This window comes from Trematomus bernacchii, unplaced genomic scaffold (genome assembly GCF_902827165.1).
Source record: "Trematomus bernacchii unplaced genomic scaffold, fTreBer1.1, whole genome shotgun sequence".
Classification (NCBI taxonomy): domain Eukaryota; kingdom Metazoa; phylum Chordata; class Actinopteri; order Perciformes; family Nototheniidae; genus Trematomus; species Trematomus bernacchii.
Genome location: NW_022987589.1, coordinates 203934 through 224125, shown reverse-complemented (window position 1 = coordinate 224125; position 20192 = coordinate 203934). Strand labels below are relative to the sequence as shown.

Genomic DNA, 20192 nt, shown 5'->3' with positions numbered 1-20192 from the left:
TCCTACTTATTAATATTATTTAGCATTTTTAGAAATCAGTATTTATATATTTGATGTAACTTTGTGTATATAGTATTTCTGGAGGCATTGTTTTTAAACACCGTGATTTAGACACATTACACGTTTACCTCTTAGAACAGGACTCAAGTACCTGAATCTAAAACTGGAACGCCTCCTTCCTTTGTTTACTTCAGGAACACAGTGACATCACTATGTAATACTCGCACTCCTATTGGCTAGCGCGCCAACACATTGTATGTGATAGGTTAAGGGGTGGGACGTCTGTAAGCGGTTGACCAATCACATCAGCAGGAGAGGACTCTTTAAAGTAGAGAGGACTCTTTAAAGTAGAGACACTACATACTAATATACACCTGAACATCAGCAGGAGAGGACTCTTTAAAGTAGAGACACTACATACTGATATACACCTGAACATCAGCAGGAGAGGACTCTTTAAAGTAGAGACACTACATACTGATATACACCTGAACATCAGCAGGAGAGGACTCTTTAAAGTAGAGACACTACATACTGATATACACCTGAACATCAGCAGGAGAGGACTCTTTAAAGTAGAGAATCAGAATCAGAAACAGGTTTATTGCCAGGGAGGTTCGCACATACTAGGAATTTGACTTGTCATGGTGCATACATAAAATATAAAAAACAAGAAATCTAATACAAAACAAAAAATCTTTTACACCGTAATAAAATATAGTTAAATAGCAATACAAATAAAAATAAAGCAGTAATTTACATGGAAATAGAATGCTATGAATGAATTTTAGAATATAAACTATGAAATGTGAAATAAGAATATGTGCAGAAAGGAGTATGAACATTGTGTGCATTAATGTAATGCATAGTCTATGATGTGGCTGAGGTAAAGTGTCAGTGGGGGGAGCGGGCCTTGTTTAAGAGGCTGGTAGCGGAGGGGAAGAAACTGTTCAGGTGGCGAGAGGTTTTGGTCCTGATGGAGCCTCCTGCCAGAGGGGAGGGGGGTGAACAGTTTGTGTCCAGGGTGGGAGGGGTCGGCCACTATCTTCCCTAACCGCCTCAGGGTCCTGGAGGCATGCAGGTCATGGAGGGGTGGCAGATTGCAGCCGATCACCTTCTCTGCTGAGCTGATGACACGCTGCAGCCTGCCCTTATCCTTGGCTGTGGCTGCGGCGTACCTGATGGTGATGGAGGAGGTGAGGATGGACTCGATGATGGAGGTGTAGAAGTTCACCATCATCGTCTTTGGCGGGTTGAATTTCTTCAGCTGCCTTAGGAAGAACATCCTCTGCTGTGCTTTTTTGATGAGGGAGCAGATGTTCTGCTCCCATTTGAGGTCCTGGGCGATGATGGTGCCCAGGAAGCGGAAAGACTCCACAGCAGCTACTGGGGAGTCACACAGAGTGATGGGGGCGGGTGGGGCTGCGTTCTTCCTGAAGTCAACGACCATCTCCACTGTTTTTAGGGCGTTGAACTCCAGGTGGTTTTCCCCACACCAGGTCACCAGATGGTCCATCTCCCACCTGTAGGCAGACTCGTCCCCACCAGAGATGAGTCCGATGAGCGTGGTGTCGTCTGCGAACTTCAGGAGCTTGACAGACTGGTGACTGGAGGTGCAGCTGTTGGTGTACAGGGAGACACCACATGCTGATATACACCTGAACATCAGCAGGAGAGGACTCTTTAAAGTAGAGACACTACGTACTGATATACACCTGAACATCAGCAGGAGAGGACTCTTTAAAGTAGAGACACTACGTACTGATATACACCTGAACATCAGCAGGAGAGGACTCTTTAAAGTAGAGACACTACATACTGATATACACCTGAACATCAGCAGGAGAGGACTCTTTAAAGTAGAGACTCTACATACTGATATACACCTGAACATCAGCAGGAGAGGACTCTTTAAAGTAGAGACACTACATACTGATATACACCTGAACATCAGCAGGAGAGGACTCTTTAAAGTAGAGACACTACATACTGATATACACCTGAACATCAGCAGGAGAGGACTCTTTAAAGTAGAGACACTACATACTGATATACACCTGAACATCAGCAGGAGAGTACTCTTTAAAGTAGAGACTCTACATACTGATATACACCTGAACATCAGCAGGAGAGGACTCTTTAAAGTAGAGACACTACATACTGATATACACCTGCACATCAGCAAGAGAGGACTCTTTAAAGTATAGACACTACTGACTGATATACACCTGAACATCAGCAGGAGAGGACTCTTTAAAGTAGAGACACTACATACTGATATACACCTGAACCTCAGCAGGAGAGAACTCTTTAAAGTAGAGACACTACATACTGATATACACCTGAACATCAGCAGGAGAGGACTCTTTAAAGTAGAGACACTACATACTGATATACACCTGAACACGAGCAGGAGAGGACTCTTTAAAGTAGAGACACTACATACTGATATACACCTGAACATCAGCAGGAGAGGACTCTTTAAAGTAGAGACACTACATACTGATATACACCTGAACATCAGCAGGAGAGGACTCTTTAAAGTAGAGACTCTACATACTGATTTACACCTGAACACCAGCAGGAGAGGACACTTTAAAGTAGAGACACTACATACTGATATACACCTGAACATCAGCAGGAGAGGACTCTTTAAAGTAGAGACACTACTGACTGATATACACCTGAACATCAGCAGCAGAGAACTCTTTAAAGTAGAGACACTACATACTGATATACACCCGAACATCAGCAGGAGAGGACTCTTTAAAGTAGAGACACTACATACTGATATACACCCGAACACCAGCAGGAGAGGACTCTTTAAAGTAGAGACACTACATACTGATATACACCCGAACATCAGCAGGAGAGGACTCTTTAAAGTAGAGACACTACATACTGATATACACCTGAACAGCAGCAGGAGAGGACTCTTTAAAGTAGAGACACTACATACTGATATACACCTGAACATCAGCAGGAGAGGACTCTTTAAAGTAGAGACACTACATACTGATATACACCTGAACATCAGCAGGAGAGGACTCTTTAAAGTAGAGACACTACATACTGATATACCCGAACACCAGCAGGAGAGGACTCTTTAAAGTAGAGACACTACATACTGATATACACCTGAACATCAGCAGGAGAGGACTCTTTAAAGTAGAGACACTACATACTGACATACACCTGAACATCAGCAGGAGAGGACTCTTTAAAGTAGAGACACTACATACTGATATACACCTGAACATCAGCAGGAGAGGACTCTTTAAAGTAGTGACACTACATACTGATATACACCCGAACACCAGCAGGAGAGGACTCTTTAAAGTAGAGACACTACATACTGATATACACCTGAACATCATCAGGAGAGGACTCTTTAAACTCCTTATTTCTCAACGCAAATACCTGCGGGCCCCTCATGTCCTCACTTCCACTGCTGGAGCCTGTCAGTCTGTGTGTGTGTGTGTGTGTGTGTGTGTGTGTGTGTGTGTGTGTGTGTGTGTGTGTGTGTGTGTGTGTGTGTGTGTGTGTGTGTGTGTGTGTGTGTGTGTGTGTGTGTGTGTGTGTGTGTGTGACTCAGATCCTGAAGACTCTCTGACTGTAAATCTCTGAAAGCTTCTCACTTATAATAATGACCTGTTTCTGAGACAGAGACCTGAACATGACCCACAGAGTCTCCAACTGTATGAAACTTCTACATGAGATTAAATTAAATAAATGACATTGATAAATAATAAAAAAAACAATGATTTAAATTGAAAAATATATGAAATAAATCCAGATCAGGTCTTTCAGTTTGGATCTGAGAACCTCTACAGTCTCTTTATTTGGGTTATTTACTCACTCACAGCGAGAAATATTTTTAAATCCAGAACAGTTAAAGGCCCTTTTATCCCCAGGTTTGTCAAATATTCGACTTTAACCGACAATTCATCTTGAAATGTTCCCATTTATTTTCTACGCCCCCCCCCCTTCTATTTTGTGTGTGTGTGTTGTGTGTGTGGTGTGTGTGTGTGTGTGTGTGTGTGTGTGTGTGTGTGTGTGTGTGTGTGTGTGTGTGTGTGTGTGTGTGTGTGTGTGTGTGTGTGTATGTGTGTGTGTGAGGGGGTTGGACCTACGGCAGCCCCTCTCCTCGGGTCACTCTCTCTCCTCCTCACTGTCTCTCTCTGCTCCTCCTGGCTCGGCTCGGTTCGGCTCGGCTTTCTGGACCTGCAGGACCTCCTTCTCTCAGCCCGGGTCCTCGTTCTGGAGCTGCAGGACCTCCTTCTCTCAGCCCGGGTCCTGGTTCTGGACCTGCAGGACCCGTGTTCCGGCCGCGGGCCCCGACATGCTGGGTCCGGTGAAGATGGAAGGGCACGAGGCTCCGGACTGGAGCGGATACTACAGCGAGGAGGTGATCAGAGTTTATTATATTATATTATATTATCCGCAAAGAGAAGGGGTCATTGTGGGCCGGAGCCCTGGACCCGGGTCACAGAACCTTAGAGAACCGGGGAGCAGCGCCTCTGCTCCAGGTCACAGAGCCGCTCAGAGCCGAGGAACAGCGCCTCTGCCCCGGGTCACAGAGCCGCTCAGAGCCGGGGAACAGCGCCTCTGCCCCGGGTCACAGAGCCGCTCACAACCGAGGAGCTGCGCCTCTGCTCCGGGTCACAGAGCCTCAGAGAGCCGGGGAGCAGCGCCTCTGCTCCGGGTCACAGAGCCTCAGAGAGCCGGGGAGCAGCGCCTCTGCTCCGGGTCACAGAGCCTCAGAGAGCCGGGGAACAGCGCCTCTGCCCCGGGTCACAGAGTCGTTCAGAGCCGAGGAACAGCGCCTCTGCCCCGGGTCACAGAGCCGCTCAGAGCCGGGGAACAGCGCATCTGCCCCGGGTCACAGAGCCGCTCACAACCGAGGAGCAGCTCCTCTGCCCCGGGTCACAGAGCCGCTCACAACCGAGGAGCAGCTCCTCTGCCCCGGGTCACAGAGCCGCTCACAACCGAGGAGCAGCGCCTCTGCCCCGGGTCTGAGCGGCTCTTGGACGCGGGGCAGGGTCCGGGTTTATTCCGGGGGAAACAGTAAACTGATTCAGTAGGGTAGACTCTTTATAACTTTATTTAGTTAAAGTTACCATAACCATTTATAAAGGTTGTTTTATTAAAGATAAGGCTGCTTTATTTATCTGAAAGGCGAAGATGTAGAGAAATTAAAGACAGGAAGACATTTAGAAACAGATTATAAAACAAAACAGGATGATTTATAATGTGTTATTATTAACCCTAAAACAGACCATGATAAAAAAGACCTTTATTGATAATATAAGTCTTTATTATAATAACTCTGTTAAAAGGATAATTGGACATCGAGCTTTAGTTTGTATACATCTTTATTATTTAAATCGATCACAGAGTATTGATCCGTACGGAGCGGATGTTTAAATATATAATTTATAAGAATCTAAATGTTTTAGAAGAAGATTAAGTTAAATTATAACAAATAAACTTTTAAACCTTTATCACATTAATAATTGAAGTTTTTACTCTTTATTGATCCCATGTTAACGGACCGATACAGGCTGATCATCGGGTTATTGATTAACACACATTTACTTTCATTCGTTTTTACATTAAAATCTGCAGATATCAAAGAATCCGCATTTTAAATCCTATTTATTAAATAACATAATAACATTAAAATAACAGTTTGTAATTTAAAGTTTAAATGTTTAAATGTTTGAATGTTTAAATGTTTAAATGCTAAAGTCGGATCGAAAGAGAATATGAATTTACTCTCAGATATCTTTGAGGTATGATATGATGATATATAATGTAATGTAATAATAAATATAATAAGTCTTCAGGAAGAAGCAATAGTTCATTTATTAAGAAATATTTAAATTGTATTTATTTATTAATTAAGAGGCAAAAAAAACAGAGTTGTATTTCTTCTGTAAAAGTTTATTAATAATCATCCCGTCATAATATCTATAGATATATTATATAACTATATATATATAGTTATATAATATATCTATATAGTTATATAATATACATATATAGGTATAGATATATATATAGTTATTGATAACGCGATTAAAGGGGATCAGCTCATTATTAAAGGATTGATTTGACCGGAAATAAAAACCGGGAATAATTTCAAATCGTGAGGTTTGTTTTGTTCTTCGGAGGTTAATAAAGGTTAACTAATTCAAGATCATTTCATTTCATTTCAAACCTTTATTTAACCAGGTGAATCCCATTGAGATCATCGATCTCTTTTTCAAGGGAGACCTGCAGCAGGTTCCACATGAAGACATGAAGACATGAAGACATGAAGACATGAAGACATGAAACATAAAACAACAGGAAAACAAAAGGACATCATAGAGCAAAGATACAGCGACCACAGTTTACAGATCTAACGACATGTACAGGTTCCAACAGCATCCGATTGCATCGCATCTATCCGAGCTTTAAAGACATGCAGTGGAACCCATTTGCTCAGTTTCCATTCTTTCTGCAGACCGTTCCAGGTTAGGGTTAGGGTCAGGGTTATACATGTTCCAGGTTAGAGGAGCTGACAAAACCACATCATGTGATCGCAGGCAGTAGCTACCTGCAACTCTCTGTGTGATCAGAGAGCAGATGTAAGATGGTAGTTTACCCAACATGGCTTTATAGATGAACATGTACCAGTGACTGAGCCTCCGTACAGTTAGTGAAGGCAGACCTGCCCCGGCGTACAGGGTACAGTGATGAGTTAGTACTTTACAGTCAGTCACAGACCTGCTCTGGCGTACAGGGTACAGTGATGAGTTAGTACTTTACAGTCAGTCACAGACCTGCTCTGGCGTACAGGGTACAGTGATGAGTTCATACAAATCTCAGTGCGCTGTGACAGGCGGCATCTCACTTGATCAGGTCATTACCTGGCAGGTGCATTCATATAGAGCAGATCACCATTAAAGATTATTATTAAAGATCGATATGTGATGTTTTGTTAAAGAAGAGATTTCAAAAATAATTCTCTAAATGTTTATTTTAGATAATATTCAGTCTTTAATATTAAAACTTTAAAATCACAGCAGAAATAATTAAAAGTAATTCTAGTAGTTTTGATAATTTAGAAGTCTTTTGTTTGAAGATCAGATGAACCTTTATTGGTCCGTGCGGGAACAGAGAGGCGCGCGCGAGGGAACAGAGAGGCGGGCGCGAGGGCCGCTCAGAGCCGGGGCACAGCACCTCTGCCCCGGCTCTGAGCTCCTCTGTGAGCCCGGAGAACCGGACCCTGCCCCGGGTCACAGAGCCTTAGAGAGAACCTTTATTGGTCCGTGCGGGAAAAGAGAGGCGCGCGCGAGGAGGGAGAAAAGAGAGGCGCGCGAGGAGGGAGAAAAGAGAGGCGCGCGAGGAGGGAGATTTTAGACTGAGATAATATAAAATACACAAGATGCGGAAATAACAGGAAAAACAGGAAGATCAGGGGAATAAATACAGTTTATTCTATATTTATATATAATGTTTCTCTAAAGTTGAATTTCCCGTTTCTTTCAAAGCAGAGCGAAAAACGGGAGGAGTTTTAATTAATATAAAAAAATGTCTCGTTTCTGCATCAAAACACCTAAAAACACAACCCCTGTGTTGTATATATTCTATATATATATAAAACACAATCCTATGTATAATATGTATTTGGTTGCAGAGTAAAGAAGAGTCACAGTTTAATATGTTTCTGCATCAAAAAGCTGAAACACCGTAAAGAGTCAAAACGCTTCCTCTTGATATCTTTTATAATATAATAATAATAATAATAATAATAATAATAATAATAATAATAATAATAATAATAATAATAATAATAATAATAATAATAATAATAATAATAATAATAATAATAATAATAATAATAATATATATATCGTATGATTAACTCCTCAGGTCTCGGGGTCAGCCTTCGCATAAACTTACTTTTTGTAATCCACATGTCTACTCTTTATATCAGGGGGGTCAAACTCAAGGCCCGGGGGCCAAATCCGGCCCGTGACTTCATTTCATGTGGCCCCGCAAGAGCTCTGAAAGAATATAATATGTTTATTATTCGGTTACATGCCGCTTTACAGAAGCACGTTGCCCATAAACTACATGTCCCACAATGCATCTCAAATTTGACCCTTTTCTCAGAATTTGACTTTTTTTTCAAAAATTAATTTATTTTCTTGGATTTTGACTTTTTTCAAAAATGTGGCTTTTCTTTTTAAATCATGTTGCTACATGCACACTGAAGAGACGTGCAATTATTTGCCCTAGACTTCTGCTTTCAGACGTATAAATATGAAGTTATTACCCTATCCGATAATAATCCAATGCAAAGGCAATCATGTAATATAATACACTATTTTATATATGTATTTTTATATAGTCTTAAAGTTACAACCCGCCCTTTGAGTGCAGCCATGATGCTGATGTGGCCCGCCATGACATTGAGTTTGACCCCCCTGCTTTACATCCTCTGCTTTATTTAACTGACGCAGGGTTATGACGTCTGGATCTGATTTCAGCTCAAACTGAAACTTTATTCTCAGTTTTTAGAGATCTATATATTTATATCTGTAAGCCTCCAAACAAAAATAAATATGTTACTGTTGTTTTCAGCCTGATGGGATGGTTTGAGTTTTATGAAGTTCAGCAGGAAAGAGTCAGCATCACTTCCTGTCCCTGGTCTGGAGGAATGAGTCAGCATCACTTCCTGTCCCTGGTCTGGAGGAATGAGTCAGCATCACTTCCTGTCCCTGGTCTGGAGGAATGAGTCAGCATCACTTCCTGTCTGGAGGTCAATGGTCCCTGAGCGTGTTTTTGGTTGTTATCGAGATAAGGTCTTAACACCACGTCCTGTCACATTTACAAATATTATTATATTTTGACCTTAATCGAAATATTCTGTTATTTCCAAAAGCTTTTTTAGTCTGATGCTTCGATTAATTTTAAATAGACCGTTCAGCAAAAGGATACCAACAAAATGTAGTTTCATTTAAATATTGGATTGTTCTCTCTTGGTAAGATCCCACTTTCAATACAATGGTGGTCTCACCTTGACTTGAAGAGGAAGTCCAGGCGCCTATCCTTCTGGACAAAGATCTCTATTACCTCCTTATCTTCTCTGCGTAGAATAATAGCAACAAGAACCTGTGGGCTCACGTGCGCCCCCTACTGTCTGCCTCACCTTCATGTCACATCAGCATACATGTATCACACACACATTACATACATTAGATATGGAGAGTCAGGACGCAGAGTGAAGTCTCTGTAGACATCATATTGGGACATACAGAGTAAGTGCATCTGAGCTGAGGCTCAGCGTCTCTCACCGCGTAGGAACAGAAAATACATTTATAGCACAGACCAGTGGAGAAATATGAATATTTATTTCATTTTATTTGTATTCATTTATTTATATTTGTACTTTTCATGAAGACAGGCCTCCCCTGACCGCATGTTAACAAAAGCTGAAGAGATTTTAACTTCTTGTTCTGCATCATAAAATACGTCAGTCAATACCACAGTGGTGGATATAGGTTGCTAACAAGTGTCTAAAAGACACGACTAAACGTCATCACGCCCAACATTAGCCTCCTTTAGCTTAGCGGTGGTGACGTAAAGTCATGTGACCATGCTCTAGTTCCTTTATAGCCCAACATTAGCCTCCTTTAGCTTAGCGGTGGTGACGTGAAGTCATGTGACCGTGCTGTAGTTCCTTTATAGCCCAACATTAGCCTCCTTTAGCTTAGCGGAGGTGACGTGAAGTCATGTGACCGTGCTGTAGTTCCTTTATAGCCCAACATTAGCCGCCTTTAGCTTAGCGGTGGTGATGTGAAGTCATGTGACCGTGCTGTAGTTCCTTTATAGCCCAACATTAGGCACCTTTAGCTTAGCGGTGGTGACGTGAAGTCATGTGACCGTGCTGTAGTTCCTTTATAGCCCAACATTAGGCACCTTTAGCTTAGCGGAGGTGACGTGAAGTCATGTGACCGTGCTGTAGTTCCTTTATAGCCCAACATTAGCCGCCTTTAGCTTAGCGGTGGTGACGTGAAGTCATGTGACCGTGCTGTAGTTCCTTTACAGCCCAACATTAGCCTCCTTTAGCTTAGCGGAAGTGACGTGAAGTCATGTGACCGTGCTGTAGTTCCTTTATAGCCCAACATTAGCCTCCTTTAGCTTAGCGGAGGTGACGTGAAGTCATGTGACCGTGCTGTAGTTCCTTTATAGCCCAACATTAGCCTCCTTTAGCTTAGCGGAGGTGACGTGAAGTCATGTGACCGTGCTGTAGTTCCTTTATAGCCTAACATTAGCCTCCTTTAGCTTAGCGGTGGTGACGTGAAGTCATGTGACCGTGCTGTAGTTCCTTTATAGCCCAACATTAGCCTCCTTTAGCTTAGCGGAGGTGACGTGAAGTCATGTGACCGTGCTGTAGTTCCTTTATAGCCCAACATTAGCCTCCTTTAGCTTAGCGGAGGTGACGTGAAGTCATGTGACCGTGCTGTAGTTCCTTTATAGCCTAACATTAGCCTCCTTTAGCTTAGCGGTGGTGACGTGAAGTCATGTGACCGTGCTGTAGTTCCTTTATAGCCCAACATTAGCCGCCTTTAGCTTAGCGGTGGTGACGTGAAGTCATGTGACCGTGCTGTAGTTCCTTTATAGCCCAACATTAGCCGCCTTTAGCTTAGCGGTGGTGACGTGAAGTCATGTGACCGTGCTGTATTTCCTTTATAGCCCAACATTAGCCTCCTTTAGCTTAGCGGAGGTGACGTGAAGTCATGTGACCGTGCTGTAGTTCCTTTATAGCCCAACATTAGCCGCCTTTAGCTTAGCGGTGGTGACGTGAAGTCATGTGACCGTGCTCTAGTTCCTTTATAACCCAACATTAGCCTCCTTTAGCTTAGCGGTGGAGACGTGAAGTCATGTGACCGTGCTGTAGTTCCTTTATAGCCCAACATTAGCCTCCTTTAGGTTAGCGGTGGTGACGTGAAGTCATGTGACCGTGCTGTAGTTCCTTTATAGCCCAACATTAGCCGCCTTTAGCTTAGCAGTGGTGACGTGAAGTCATGTGACCGTGCTGTAGTTCCTTAATAGCCCAACATTAGCCTCCTTTAGCTTAGCGGTGGTGTTGGTGTAGATCTGGTACTTGTTCTGGTTCTGGTATAAGTAGTTCTGGTGTAAGTATTTCTGGTGTAAGTAGTTCTGGTTCTGGTGTTGGTAGTTCTGGAATTAGTAGTTCTGGTTCTGGTGTAAGTAGTTCTGGTTCTTGTCTAACAGTCTCTCTCTCTGCAGGTCTACTCTCCAATGGCGGGCGGTGGCATGGGTTCTGGTCTGGGTTCTGGTCTGGGGATGGGCTCCATGTCAGGCTACATGTCGGGCGGCGGGACGTCGGGTTCCTTCAACATGTCGTACGGATCTGGTCTGAGCCCAGGGGGGGGGATGGGACCCGGCCCAGCGGCCATGACGGGCCTGGGGGGGGGCGGGACCCTGAGCCCCCCCATGAGTTCGGCCCAGCAGGTGAACCATTACGGAGCCGTGAGTCCGGGCCCGGGCCTGTATGGGGGCGGGGGGGGCGGCAGGAAGGCCTTCCGGCGCAGCTTCCCTCACGCCAAGCCGCCATACTCCTACATCTCGCTCATCACCATGGCGATCCAGCAGGCGCCCAGTAAGATGCTGACACTCAGCGAGATCTACCAGTGGATCATGGACCTGTTCCCCTTCTACAGGCAGAACCAGCAGCGCTGGCAGAACTCCATCCGCCACTCGCTCTCCTTCAACGACTGCTTCGTCAAGGTCTCTCGCTCGCCAGATAAACCCGGGAAGGGTTCCTATTGGACGCTGCACCCGGACTCCGGGAACATGTTCGAGAACGGCTGCTACCTGCGGCGCCAGAAGAGGTTCAAGTGTGACAGGAAGCCGGGGAAGGAGGGGGGAGCGTCTCCTTCAGATAAACCAGGGCTCCCGGACCCCCCCTCCTCCAGCCAGGCCCCACCCCCCGGCCTGGCCCCACCCCCCGGCCTGGACCTGAAGCTCCTCCCCCCCCACATGGATCTGAAGGACCACTACGCCTTCGACCACCCGTTCTCCATCAGCAACCTGATGTCCTCGGAGCAGAGCAAGCTGGAGCTGAGGGCCTACGAGGCGCTGCAGTACTCCTACAGCGGGGGGGCCGGGGGCCGGGGGCTCGACTCGCTGGAGCCCAACTACTACCAAGGGGGGGGGTACCCCCGCCCACTCATCAACACCTCATAGGACTTCCTGTTCGTACTCTTATTCTGCATGGACTTCCTGTCTGACTGTGAGCGAAAGAGACTCAAACCACAGAGGGGCCCCCTTCCACACACAGGGGCCACACACAGGGGCCTCCTTCCACACACAGGGGCCAAACACAGGGGCCTCCTTCCACAAACAGGGGGCATAAACAGGGGCCCCCTTCCACACACAGGGACCTCCTTCCACACACATTATAATAATAATAATTAATGTTCCACATTCATCATGACCCTAAACTACGCAGGCAGCTTTCAGACTCAATCACGTTCTGGTTTGAGGTTTACTGAAGTCCCCTCAGGGGCCTCTAGACACCCTCAGGGGCTTCTAGACACCCTCAGGGGCCTCTAGGCGACCTCAGGGGCCTCTAGACACCCTCAGGGGCCTCTAGACACCCTCAGGGCCTCTAGAATCTAGACGACCTCAGGGGCCACTGGGGCCTCGGGGGCACTGCAGGAGATCGGGACCAAACCCTCACGCTGTTGAAGTCAATGTTACTTAAACAGATATTGATAGGACTATTCTAAACTACAACAACAACTCCAACTCCCATCATGCCTTGCACCTGTCTCAGTTAGAGTTCCTCTGATTCCTCTGTTTTATATCTTTGGACTTCTGAGAGCAAACGTTGATCAGCTGTTCCTCTCATTGTTCACATTTACACTTACTCTTACTTCGGCTTCGGACTCTTCATGGTCTTACTTCGGCTTCGAACGCTTCCTGCTGATAAATTCACTTTAAAATAAAAATAAAGTTTTCATGAAAAGTTGATTAAAATAAAAATAACCACCTCATTTATTAATCATGTTTAAAGTGTTTCGAGAAACCTGAAGAAAATTAATAATAAAATAATAATAATATTTAATAAAGAAGAAGCCGCCGTTGGAGCAGATTTCAAATTAAAAGTCTTACTGCTGTGAGTAGATTTCAAACTAAAGGTCACATTATGTATTATAACTCAGTGTTTGATCAGGGGCCACTTCTCACGACCTACGACCCGGGGGGGCCGCGACCCTCAGGGAGCCCCCCCCCACACACTTACACTCTGATCTTAAACGCCTTAATTACATTCATTATGTTTATTATAATATTATTATAGTAACTTTTATAAAAGATTCAGAATCCTAAAGAAACCCAGAGTCAACGTTAAAATACAGAACTAACGTTTTATGTGAAAAAATAATAACAGGAAATATAAAAGCAAATGTTATTGATTATTGATCGAAGATGTATAATACAAATATTAAAATAAATAATCAGCTTCTTCTTCTTTTGCGGTGCTTTAAAGTGTCAGAACACAAGGCATGCTGGGAAAGAGTTTTAAGAACACAAGGCATGCTGGGAAAGAGTTTTCAGAACACATGGCATGCTGGGAAAGAGTTTTAAATGTAAACAAGAATACTGTTTAAACATTAAAACAGTCATTATTATTGTTGTTATTATTGTTATTATGATGATGATGATGATGATGATGAGGATGATGGTGATGATGATGATGATGATGAGGATGATGATGATGATGATGATGATGATGATGATGATGATGATGATGATGATGATGATGATGAACAGAGCTGTGTGGAAGGAGACCCTCCGTGTTTTTGTATTAATTATAAATTATTCTTACCGTGTGCATGAAGTGGGGGGGGGTCTCTCTCTTTCTCCCCCCCCCCCCGACCCCCCCGGCACGTCTTTGTTGTTGTTTGTTTTTACTGCATGTTCTTCTTCTTCTGAACCTTGAGACTCCATTACCCACAATGCAATTCTCTTCTTCTGATGGTGACAGTTTTGAGGAGGTTTCGGATCTTTTGAAGTTTTTCGGAAACCCAGCGTTACCATAGCAACAGCCATGTTCTTCTTTTTCACTTGTTAACTTATTCTGTCATTTTCAAAATAAAACAAACAAATTTTAATCAGTTTTTCCGATCATTCTTACATCATCGTCTGGTTCATTATAAGGATCCATGCCGTTACTGTAGCCCATCCTATACAATTAACCATTGTTGTTCTTTACCGTCCACCAGGCGCCTTGGGAGAGGCTGGCAATGTCCTGGATCGCATAATCTCAAGGAAACGGTGGAAATCCAAACACCCTGATAACCTCCTAACCTATCAATCTCTCCTCTCCTCTTTCTCCTCTTCTATCTCTCAGGCAAAAAGCACTTTCTTTCAAGATAAGATCCGATCTTCCTATTCCAATCCCCAAAAACTATTCTCTATCTTCTCCACCCTCCTGGACCCCCCAAAGCCCCTTCCCCCTCCTCCCTTCTTCCAAGCGACTTTATTAACTACTTTGAAAAAAAGGTTGATGATATTCGCTCTTCTTTTTCTGACCCACCTTTACTCACCGCTGGGTCACCTGACCCACCGCTGGGTCACCTGACCCACCTTTACTCACCGCTGGGTCACCTGACCCTCCTTTACTCACCGCTGGGTCACCTGACCCACCTTTACTCACCGCTGGGTCACCTGACCTACCTTTACTCACCGCTGGGTCACCTGACCCACCTTTACTCACCGCTGGGTCACCTGACCCTCCTTTCACCCACACACTGACCTCCTTCTCCCCTCTCTCTCCAAGTGGGGTTCTTACCCTCATTACCTCTGCCCGTCCTACCACCTGTCCTCTGGACCCTATGCCCTCAAACCTCCTTCAGACCATCGCTCCTGATATTCTACCGTTTCTCACCCATCTCATCAACACTTCTCTAACTTCTGGTCACTTTCCAAACAGTCTCAAGGAGGCAAGAGTAACCCCTCTCCTAAAGAAACCCACTCTCAACCCGTCTGATGTTATAAACTACAGGCCTGTCTCTCTCCTCCCGTTCCTGTCTTTAAACAACTCTCCTGTTATCTCCATCAGAACAACCTTCTGGATCCGCACCAGTCTGGTTTCAAGGCAGGTCACTCCCTCTGTCATCATCCTGTTGGACCTGTCTGCTGCATTCGACACGGTGATCAGATCCTCCTTCGCACTCTCCAAGAACTTGGAGTTTCAGGCTCTGCACTTTCCCTCCTCACCTCATACCTCGAAGACCGTACCTACAGGGTAACTTGGAGAGGGTCCGAGTCCGACCCTTGTCAATTAACTACAGGGGTCCCTCAGGGCTCTGTTCTTGGTCCTCTCCTCTTCTCCTTGTACACGAACTCGCTCGGATCAGTCATTAGCCCGCATGGTTTTTCATACCACTGCTACGCTGACGACACCCAATTCATTCTGTCCTTTCCCCGCTCAGAGACCCAGGTCGTCGCACGCATCTCTGCTTGTCTAGCAGACATCTCTCAGTGGATGTCTGCTCACCACCTCAAGCTCAACCTTGACAAGACTGAACTGCTTTTCCTTCCGGGAAAAGATTGTCCCAATCTTGACCTAACAATCAACATCGGCCCCTCTGTTGTTTCCCCGACTCAGACTGCAAGGAATCTGGGTGTGACCCTAGATAACAACCTGTCTGATAAAAACTGTCTGTAATACATGGCAACATGCCACTGTCTAACGTACCCAGAAAAGGGTAATACCCCTTCACAAAGTATGGCACTGCAAACATCGCTGCTACAACCCGCTGCTGCAGATACACTCTTTACAACATCAGGAGGATACGTCCCCTCCTGACCCAGAAAGCCACGCAGGTTCTGGTCCAGGCTCTCGTCATCTCACGCCTAGACTACAGCAACTCCCTCCTGGCTGGTCTACCTGCATGTGCCATCTGACCTCTGCAGCTCATCCAGAATGCAGCGGCTCGTCTGGTCTTCAACCTTCCTAAATGTTCCCACACCACGCCGCTCCTCCGCTCCCTTCACTGGCTTCCAGTAACTGCTGGAATCCACTTCAAGACACTGGTACTTGCGTACCATGCTGTGAATGGATCTGGCCCTTCCTACATCCAGGACATGGTTAAACTGTACACCCCAGCACGTGCACTCCGCTCTGCATCGGCCAAACGGCTCACTGCACCCGCACTGCGAGGGGAACCCAAGTTCCCATCAGCAAAAACACGTGGGTTTGCTATCCTGGCTCCAAAATGGTGGAATGAGCTCCCCATTGACATCAGGACAGCAGAAAGCTTACACATCTTCCGGAGCAGACTGAAAACTCATCTCTTTCGACTCCACTTCGAGCGATAGAATTTCTAACAAAGCACTTATATACTAATAAAGGACTGGCTTATCTAAAGCTAGTTGAGTAGCACTTGAAATGTTTTGGCTCTATGAAACCTGATGTACTTATATGATTCTGTTTTCTTCTAGTTTGTATCTTGTTGGTCGAATGCACTTATTGTAAGTCACTTTGGATAAAAGCCTCAGCTAAATGTGATGTAATGTAATGTTATCTATAAAGGGCCCCTAGTCTCTGGATAAAGTGTTATTTAGAGATTAATAAAAATAACCAAATTAAAATGTACATTTATTAAAAGTCTCTGAGCTTCCTGATTATAATTTTACTAAAAATACAATCTTTAGTTTCAAGTTTAATCTCAAATAAAATAAAGTCTGAAAACATCCGTCATAAATAATATATTGGAGATATTCTTTATCAATGTTGGTTATTTTGATCAGGTTCATAAAAACTACATTTTCAGAAACTACGTCAAAGATTAAATACAAAAATATTTCTTATGTTTAATTACTTATCTTTTTAAACATATTTTCTTTTATTTCTTATTTCTGTTTTATTCTCTTGGATTCAGTTGATGACTCGGGCCCTCCTGCGTCTCTGGGCCCTCCTGCGTCTCAGGGCTCGGGTCCCTCCTGCGGCTCGGGGCCCTCCTGCCTCTCGGGGCCTCAAGGCAGCGCCGGGACCTCCGCTGCTGCTCGCTGACCCTGAACGCACCGCGACACGTTCACTGTGATCCCCCCACTCACGCACACAGCCGTGAAATGTCTCCATGATCCCGAATCATCCGCCAATTATTCGCCAATTATTCGCCGATTGTCCAGAAACACCCGCGAAGTACCCGCCTTTTATCCCCAGATCTGGAGCCGAGAGTAGGGAGACGAATACAAAACATTTAATTTAAAGAAATAATAGAAAAACTGAAGAAAACTGAAAGAGTGAGAATTTAAAATACAGATGAATTTATTTGTTTTATTTAAACCTGTTCTTAAATATTATAAATATTAAACACATGGTTTAGATGATTGTGAAGATTTTATTATTATTTTGGTGTTCCTGTGTTTTTATAGTTTAAATAATTAATGAATGAATTTAAACATTTAAACATTTTTCACAAGATGTAACTTTAAGAGGAGAATAAATGTTTATTAAAGAGACCGAAGATTAAAAACAAATCATAACAATAATAATAAACATCAGACGGTTTAAATTAATGCATTGTTTGTTTTACAGATTATTGTAAAATGAAAGAAAGAGATTCACTGATATTTACACAACCCGTAATGTGTGTGTGTGTGTGTGTGTGTGTGTGTGTGTGTGTGTGTGTGTGTGTGTGTGTGTGTGTGTGTGTGTGGCTTTTATTGTGAAGGGTCAGACCTTTACAGAAAAATATTAAAATATAAATTAAATTCATTTTGTAAAAAGGTTTTAAAGATTTAAACTTTGAATGTATAAAAGGATAAGATGGATAATTAATAACACGTTTATGTAATGCTAATTTTAATACATTATCAGAGTGTCTTATATTCACTAACTAAATATCATATTATTATAACTACAGTTATTATTTTTGATATAATTCATAAACACAAATAAGATAATATGAAATAAAATGAGCAACAATTAATTAAATAAACAGTCAAATTAATGAATTCCTAATAAGAGAAAATCAGTACTTATATAATTATAATAAATTAAAGTATTATTGCTTTTACTGTTCCCTAAAATATATTAGTTTGTTTTCTGTATTTATATATATATATATTTATTTTCTCTGTACTAATATATTTATTTGAGTGTTTTTTGTATTTATTGTGTATTTTCTGTCTTGGTATATTTGTCTCAGTTCTTTATTTATAGGGTTTATATTTCAGTGTTTTCTGTGGTTTGTGAGTGTTAATATATGAATATGTATTTTCAGTATTAATATATGAGTGTAGTATTAGTGGGTCTGTGCCACCCAGTCTGCTGTAATACGGCCCATATGTTCTGGGGTGGGGGGGGGGGGGGGGGGGGGGGGCGGGGCCTCTCAGCCTTATGGAGGGAAATGAGGACACAAAGCGGCGGCCATCGGCCCTTTATTCCCTCGCCTTTCATTCCCCAAGCAGGAGCCCTTTGGAGGGGATCGAGTTAATCTGCTCAATAACGGGAAGGGGCTGGAGCGGAGAAAAGAGCAGAGAAGAAGAAGAAGAGGAAGAAGAGGAAAAAGAAGAAACGCTGCAGAACGAGAAGAAGAAGAGGAAGAAGAGGAAGAGGAAGATTTGATTGGATTTTCAAAACAAATTGTATTTACATTTGTTGTAACTAAACACACACCCTGCAAAAGAGTTGAAAAAAACCTAGTACAATACAATTTCAAATAAATAACCACATTTTCATGACTACCAAATAAATATCATTTGAACATTTTACCAATTTAAAAACATCCTCTTTTACACACTTTAAAAACAAAGACTACACCTATCCTTTAAAACTTCAATATTAGAGAGTCCTTCTCCCCCAGTGAGCACAGAACCTGCCCAACAGCCCACACATCCAGAACCCCCTGCAGACGATTGATCAGCGTATAGTACGCATGCTCCACCCTCAGACGCGCTGCCACCAGCCCCCTCAGACAGAGCACTGCATCCGTCCATCCCACTCCAGCAACTTGGTTCTTCCTACTTTTCCAGATTGCTCATTTTGCATTAGCAAACAAGAAATGTATCAGTACTAGAGTTTCCCTCTTTTTCAGGATGTATTTGGGGCCATGGACACAAAGTGGTATGGAGAAAACCTCCCTGAACCCTTCCACCCACTCCTGTAAAAGAAAATGTAAGACCAGCCAATCTGGGACAAGACACCACTAAATGCTCCAATGTTTCTGCCATAAAACAGAACGGACAGCCAACGCAGCAACGGATTGTGCCTGGGTCAAAATGAGCTCTGTATTTATTCGTGGCTATTGCTCCATGTATGATTCTCCATTGGATGTCAGCCATCCGTTTCTCAACCAAAGATTTATACAGGATCCGCCAGCTGCCCTGAGGGGAAAAGCCCAAGCCAAACACATCCGTCCACCTGCACTCTCTGACGCCTGGAAGAGAGCTGAGGTTTAGCACCTTTACGCAGCTAAGGTATAGCTTCTTTCCATCGCAGGAGCTGAACGTTCCAGGTGTTAGAGTCCCCAGTGATAGCAGGAGACCATCCTCCTCTCTCCATTCCCCCACCGCAGGACCCTCACTCAAGGCAGGAAAGACATACTCATGTCTGCTTTGAGAGCAAAAGTCCGGTGGGATGGCGACAGCGACTGCCACACCTCATCTACCAAGTTCTCCAGAACTCGGGTTGATCGAATGCCCGTCACCTCAGCCAGTGTTTCAGTGGAGACCCCCGTCAAATGGCCAAGTTTTACCACTCCTGCTTCGATGCACGCGTTCTTTAGGGTGGTCGAAGAGAAAAGGGTTCCAGAAAGAAAACCAGTATCAAACAGTGGCTCCTCAAACAGCCACGTCCCAGGCCGGGGGTCAGGTGGTCTGGTGAAACTCAGAATCTTCCAGGTATTGATGACTGAGCAGTAAAAAGGTGCAAGTCCAGTTATCTTGTACGCAGGGGCCTTCAGCAGAAGAAGAAGAGGAAGAAGAAAAAACACCAAGACGGAGACGACTAATCACCAAGATGGAGACGACTAAACACCAAGACGGAGACGACTAAACACCAAGACGGAGACGACTAAACACCAAGACGGAGACGACTAATCACGAAGACGGAGACGACTAAACACCAAGACGGAGACGACTAAACACCAAGA

At 43.9% G+C, this 20192-nt stretch overlaps 1 protein-coding gene across 1 annotated transcript; it reads left to right on the top strand.

Moving 5' to 3' along the window:
• Positions 1 to 4220: 4220 nt before the first annotated feature.
• LOC117481411 (forkhead box protein A1-like) lies at positions 4221 to 12270 on the top strand. The gene is made up of 2 exons (XM_034129082.1): positions 4221 to 4408; positions 11311 to 12270. The coding sequence occupies exons 1-2, from the start codon at positions 4343 to 4345 to the stop codon at positions 12268 to 12270; spliced, it is 1026 nt and encodes a 341-aa protein (XP_033984973.1). The 5' UTR covers positions 4221 to 4342.
• Positions 12271 to 20192: the final 7922 nt, after the last annotated feature.